This window comes from Sinocyclocheilus rhinocerous, unplaced genomic scaffold (genome assembly GCF_001515625.1).
Source record: "Sinocyclocheilus rhinocerous isolate Xijiao unplaced genomic scaffold, SAMN03320098_v1.1 scaffold2572, whole genome shotgun sequence".
NCBI lineage: Eukaryota > Metazoa > Chordata > Actinopteri > Cypriniformes > Cyprinidae > Sinocyclocheilus > Sinocyclocheilus rhinocerous.
Window position 1 is genome coordinate 167,299 of NW_015633224.1, and position 6,603 is coordinate 173,901.

Here is a 6,603-nt window from a genome sequence, read left to right on the forward strand (position 1 = left end):
TTCGAGCCAAGCTGCATAAACTGCATATCAGGCATTTATGTAATACATCTAATTTGTGCATTGATGGCTGTTATGTTAAATAAAGTTTACTAACTATAGCAACTATATCAAGTACCTGCACGCTGTTGTTGTTGTCTCGTCTCCCCTCAGACATGCTGCAAAGGTGATCCTGCGCGCAATTCTCAAAATGCCCACAAGATGGCGGCGTTTATCGGTGAATCCAATATTACAAAACCGATATCCGATTATAGTAAAATGCTTAAATATCGGGAAAAATATCGGTAAATCGATATATCGGTCGATCTCTAGGTTATACACAAAAGTTTAGCACAAATTCTGAACCAAGTGTCCTGTGTTAAATTTCAAATGTGTCTCACACAAACCCATTGTATGATTTCAGAAAACTTGGAATATACAGCAGTCGTATGGATCACTGTCTTGTTATCTGTGTTAGTGTTATGGGGTCCAGTGGGCTCAAATCTACATTTGTGCACTCCAATCTTCATTTTTCTTGGAAATGTAAATGAAATCATGTTTGAACTCCTGAGTTTAAAGCTAGAGATTTATGTTATACAATCAGCAGTGTTTCTTCCAAATATGTGTGACTATACACCAATAAAGTGAGAGAGTGAATAAAGTGAGGAAGGTATGGAGATCAGTATTTTCTTAAGTTTGGGCCTCAAACTAAAGTGTGTGTTGTGTATTTAGGTGAGCTCATGGGTGACCTGGCTTATCCTGACTGCTGGGTCCATGGAGGAGAAGAGAGAAGTCTTCTCATACCTTGTCCATGTGGCAAAGTGCTCCTGGAACATGGGCAACTACAATGCGGTCATGGAATTCTTGGCAGGTCTCAGGTATGGCATGATGCCTTGAATGGCTTGGTTAGAAAAGAAATAATCCTTTGAGAATAAATGGCCCTCTCTGTTTGTATTGTGTGTTGCTTAACAAAGTGAGGGACATTCTTGAGTCACTGATTTGTTTTTGACAGCACATTTTTTGCAGTGTTTGCAGTGGAGTCAGTTTGATTTTTATTCCACTTGTGTTGTTAAGAGAGAGAAAAATACAGTTTGCTGGTTATTATACAAAGATATTTGATGACTTAAGACAAAATCTAACTCTGGTTGCACATAATCAGACTTAATCAGAGCGATTCATCAGACTTCATCCCTAAATTATGTTTTAAATTACATTTAAAAACAAAAATGATAATAAGCCTTGAGCAATATACATATAGACGGCCTGTCTTATTCCTCCCCAGGTCTCGCAAAGTGCTGAAAATGTGGCAGTTCATGGACCAGGTGGATATTGAGACCATGCGTGGTCTGAAGGACGCCATGGCCCAGCATGAATCATCCTCTGAGTACAAGAAAGTGGTCAACCGTGCCCTTAACATCCCTGGATGCAAAGTGGTGCCCTTCTGTGGCGTGTTCCTTAAGGAACTTAGCGAGGCTTTGGACGGTGCAGCCAGCATTATTGGACTGCGTCCATCATTTGATTCTCAAAAAGATCCTGTTGAGGTGAGGATTAGGTGCTTCCAAAGAGTCATGATGACTAACACAGGAAATTGTATCACTACGGTCTAATTTAATTGCCTTTTACAGTTACAATAATAATCTTGAGACCATTTTGGCTAGCTGGAGCAATTACCTTTTCATCAAACTTCTAATATGCCTGCTGAATTGCTTCCTGGCTTTACAAAAAAACACATTAGAGTGATTCAACCAGGAAAAAGTCATTTTGTCACTCTGGTGATTATTAAATCACCCATGAAAGCTTTTACAGCCCACAAATCTACTCGTATTGTCTATAATTGTGGTTATTTTCTTTTGTGTGGAATCTCTGTGGTGAAGTGCTCTTTACCTTACACAGTTTGTCACCGACTACAACGGCCAGCAGCACTTCCTGCAGAGGGTCGGGAGCAATGGGCTCCACAGCTCAGACAAGGAGGCGACCGTTAGTAACATTCTGCAGACGATTCGCAGCTGCAACCGAAGCCTGGAGGCAGAGGAGCCTGAGGAGAAGGCACAAGAGATCACAGTTTGCCCCAAAAATTCCTTCAAAGACAAGAGCAGAAACCAGTGAGTTAATTTTGTACACTGTTTGCAAATATATGATGTGTTTAGTCTAATTCATATATGTTGAGGCATTCTCAGTTTGTTTTAATACCACTAATAGGCTTTCTGCATAGAGCTTTGGGTTATTTCTTTACACTTACCTGTGTTAATTAAGGAGATCTATGATACCTAGCATTCCCATGAATCTCAATGAGAGTTGCTGGACTGGTGGAGGAACAACTAGATGTATGTGATTTGACATCTGCCATTGTTGCTCCTGGACACATTTAAAGGTTTATTTGAGTCAACTACCTGAATTGTAAAATTAAACCTTAAGAAAATTACATCATAGCAACTGTATTTGACTGTTATTTTGGTCACCACAAGAACACACAAAATCCTAAGCCCAAAAGCATCAGACAGAAAAATAACTACTTTTTCAGGTTTTTAAAACCCCCCACTTTAGCTTAACTAAATCTTATATGACAAAAAGTTTTACTTTTTGTGGTAGTTTTATGATTCTTGATACAGTATGTTTTTTTTAAATTTTTTTTTTATGAAGGTTATAGCCAGGTTGCTGTGAAATTCTATTCATCATAAACAACTCACTCAGTGTATATGGTGTACTACTAATTTTCATTTGCTGACAACCTTGAGATCATTTAAAAGAGAGTGAAAGAATGACTGTAGCATGTGAGTGCTCAGAGTTTATTTTGAACCTTTAAACGTCTTAAGTTATAAAAAGATTTCCAAAGACCTTCCATTGGACTGAAATGTTTCTCAGTGGAACATGTTGTTGTCATGAGATGGTTTATACATGTTGACCTACGTACAGAGCAGCACTACAAACCCCATGTTTCCAACCTTCGGATGTTAATACTGTGTATCTGGAGAATCTCATCGCCTTTGTAGACTCCATCCCAAGCATTTTCATCTTTCAAGAGACTGAATCTTGAGCAGCTTGGCTTTGATGTACTTCTTAATTTATCTTAACTTCTCTCCCAGTAACTCTTCCAGTTGCAGGGCTGACTTTACACCACAAATGTATCAAATTTGAGCATACTGTGTTTGGGTACAGATTTACCCCACTTTCATTTCTCAAACCACTACCTTCTGTCTTTCTCTTCCATTCAATTCAACCCTTCACCCTTACTGTCCACTCTCAAGGAAAGGACCTGGGTCAGAGCGTGTCCTGTAAGTTGCCAGATTGTGCTTTAATGGTTACACTAACTGCATTGGTTTCTAAGTGACATGCAGTGTTTCATTTGTATAGGTTTCGTGTGATTGCACTTAGAAATGCATGGATTTCCTTCCTCTCAATCCACAGTGCAGAGTTGAAGCCAAGACCAGACTCTCCAAAGCCCAGACGAGTCCCCAATTCTTTATGACACTGACCAGTATCAAAACCCTAATACCAAACCAAGACAAGACCCCTCAATAATCAGCAAAAGATCCACACCCAAACCAACACAAAATTCCCTAAAACCCAGACCAGTACCAGAATTCTGAGGACCAGACCAATATCACACCCCTATTACGCAGATCAATACTCAGATCAAGTCCAGATCAAGACCTTATCCCAGAACCCATGCAAAAACTGTTGCTCCATGCACCAGACTGTCCATTTTAATTAAATGGAGATTATGCAAAATTTATTCCACAATTCATTTCAGACACTAAGGCTTAAGTAGTTATTAAGAGCCATGGGATCCTCTATAATGGTGCAGATACAGTGCAAACCTGTGGTTGAGGTAATTATCACCCTCATTACTCTCTGGAAACAGACTGCAGTCTTGTCTGAGACCACAAACCTAGACCCATATCCAGACCAAGACACAGAGTAAATGAGATGCACAACCACATTTAAGCTCAAGGTGCCAACTCTGCCACAGTGCACAATTTAAAGTAATTTAATGCATAGCATTGTATTATGTTCCATAACGGCGCCTAAATTTGTGTCTTATAGGTAGACAGTGCTCTTCAATACTCTAAGCTCATGTCAGCTTCTTTCGCAAGACTAATATGGCATTACCTTTTCCAAGACATTGAGAAGTTTCGCAGGCAGATTTCTGTTTATTCAGTCATTTGATTCTTGATTTTTGCTTCACCCGCTTCTTGTCTTTTTTTGTAGGTTTTTAGTAGGGGACCTCTCAGACTCTGAAGTGGACCCGCTTGAGCCGGCTAAGGATGCAGACCTCCAGACCACAGAAGAGGTGCATGGACCATTTAGCCACGGAACAGAGCTCATCCCCTGGTACGTGCTCTCTCTTCAACCAGATATCCACCAGTTCCTGCTCCAGGGAGCAACCGTTATCCACTACGACCCCGAGACCCACCTCACCGCCCGCTGCCTCCTCCGTCTACAGCCCGATAACTGCTTCCTTACCTGGTCCAAGCCCCACAGCAGCTGTGGCCCAGGTAGAGGAGCCAGAGGCTTCATGGGACATCCACCATCCCCAGACCACTTACCCCTGGGCCAACCTGTGCACTGCGGACTGACCGATGGACTCCTAGACCTTAACGTGGTGAAGGCCGTGTTTATGGGTCACCCTGGATTGGATGTTAACTATGTGTGCCTGCAGCACAAACTGTGTAACATGAACCCTGGCGAAAATGGTGTCACGCTGCTATATGGACTTCACACCACAGACAACAGGCTCCTGCACTTTGTGGCCCCCAAGCACACGGCACAAATGCTGCACGAGGGCCTCCAGGAGCTGCTCAGTGCCATCAGGAAGATCAGGAAGTTTCCTGACCAGAGACTACAATGGCTGCGAAAGCAGTTTGTTAGTTTGTACCAGGTACGTTTACATTTACTCAAGTGCATTTATTCAATATATTTGAGAACACAGTATGAGTAGACCTGCGATACCAAGTTTCTGTTTAGGTATGGAAGATGTTTTGTTTCTATTGTGAGGATTTTGCTAATGTTTTTAAAATAGCGAATTGCATATTTCATATTAAGCTCATTTATCCCGAATACATGGTAAAGATTGCAACAATTACTATTACAACCACCATGCTATAAAACAAGTTTTGCAGGTCTTGCCACTGGTCATGCTGGTCTGGTTTGATAGTTTTAGAAGGGTTTTGTGCACTTGTTAGCTGGTAGGTCAACTGACTGATCAGCTAAACCAGCTGACCACTAGTTGGCCAGGCTGGTAGACCTGGCAAACCGGCTTAGTCTGCATTTAAATAAAGATTTTTGCACGCATGTTGTGTTCTCAATGTTGAATTATAGAAGTTCACATTGTAGAACTCCCTGTTCTAGGAGGATGGTAGATTTGAGGGGCCCACACTGGCCCATGCTATCGAGCTGTTCGGTGGGAGACGCTGGAATATGGGTGCTAGCGGCCCTGGATCCGCCAGCAAGAGTGCGGAGAAGAGCTCAGCCCAGAAAAACAGCCCGCTGGGCATTAACTCCAACGTCAAGAAGAAGAAGAAAGCCTTAGTCAGGGTAAGGAGTGAAAAACCGCCAACACAGGCTGTCCTGGCTTGGCTATATGATTTGACTAATGCACTATTCTGTTCACAGGGGGACAGTGGTGATGGAACAGATGATGAGATGATCTCACGCAAGACCAGGAGCTGTAAAGAGACTTTGGGGAGGAGAGAATCAGACCCTTTGGAAAGTGTTGAGCAGGAAAACGCTGGTGAGAGTTACTGAGCAATTTGTTGACAGCTAATCTGACTTTAGTTAGACATAATTGTTGAAGAATGTTGAGGATGGTATCCATTTCAGCTGCTTTACCAATACTTTTTTCATTTATACACTCAAGATACTAGTTTTGTGATGCAAATGTCTTAAGCGATCAGGGTCATAGTGACATGTTTGAATGTTTCCATAGAGGACTGCAGTACCTTTGGCCACCCTGGATCCCTTTCCTTATCCAACAGCAAAGGCCAGTCTCCTGGATCCTCCTTATCCTCCTCCTCATCTTCCTCTGGCTCCTTTAGCACAAACACCTCCACCCCTACCCGCCCTCATTCCTCCCCCAATCTCCCCGGCAACTCCAAAAGTCAACCAGGGTAAGGCCACTCCCTCTTTAGAAATACAAATGTAGTGCATTCCCAGGAAGCACACAGGCTTCTATTCAGTGTGTTTGATGGGTTTAGCATGTTTTGATCCTGTTCTTTTAAAGATATTTTCAGATTTTTGTATTCAAGAAGGATGCAACATAAAATATGCAAATAAATTAACATTAAACCTTGTTTACAATGTAATTTACTTCCATAATCTGACTCATTTGTAGTGAATCAGCTCAAAAGGGAAATATGAATAATTAATCATAACTAGTTATAATTAATTATAAATATTTAGATCCGCTGTAAGTATTCCTGATGCAATCTGAAGGCTCAAATTGATCTTTGCTGAAGTTGTTTGACGGAAAAGAACCAGTTTGAGTCAGATTATCTTGGTGAATGGAAAGTCAAGGCCCGAGGCCTGGCGCAAACTTAGGGTGTCCTTAGGAGCGTTGTAGCTCACATCTTCTCAGAATCTAACAGAACCACAGACCGGAGGCGGGTCACTGATGTGAGGCCTTTAAGG

General features: G+C 41.8%; 1 protein-coding gene across 2 annotated transcripts in view; it reads left to right on the forward strand.

Annotated features, from left to right (window-relative positions):
• Window positions 1-6,603, forward strand: part of plce1 (phospholipase C, epsilon 1) — an 87,954-nt gene that overhangs the window by 58,368 nt on the left and 22,983 nt on the right. For both annotated transcript variants that reach the window (XM_016557418.1, XM_016557417.1), the window contains 7 exons: window positions 709-854; window positions 1,259-1,517; window positions 1,870-2,078; window positions 4,186-4,855; window positions 5,326-5,511; window positions 5,590-5,707; window positions 5,903-6,083. In XM_016557418.1, coding sequence (XP_016412904.1) covers window positions 709-854; window positions 1,259-1,517; window positions 1,870-2,078; window positions 4,186-4,855; window positions 5,326-5,511; window positions 5,590-5,707; window positions 5,903-6,083 — 1,769 coding nt within the window. The remainder of the gene's footprint in view (window positions 1-708; window positions 855-1,258; window positions 1,518-1,869; window positions 2,079-4,185; window positions 4,856-5,325; window positions 5,512-5,589; window positions 5,708-5,902; window positions 6,084-6,603) is intronic.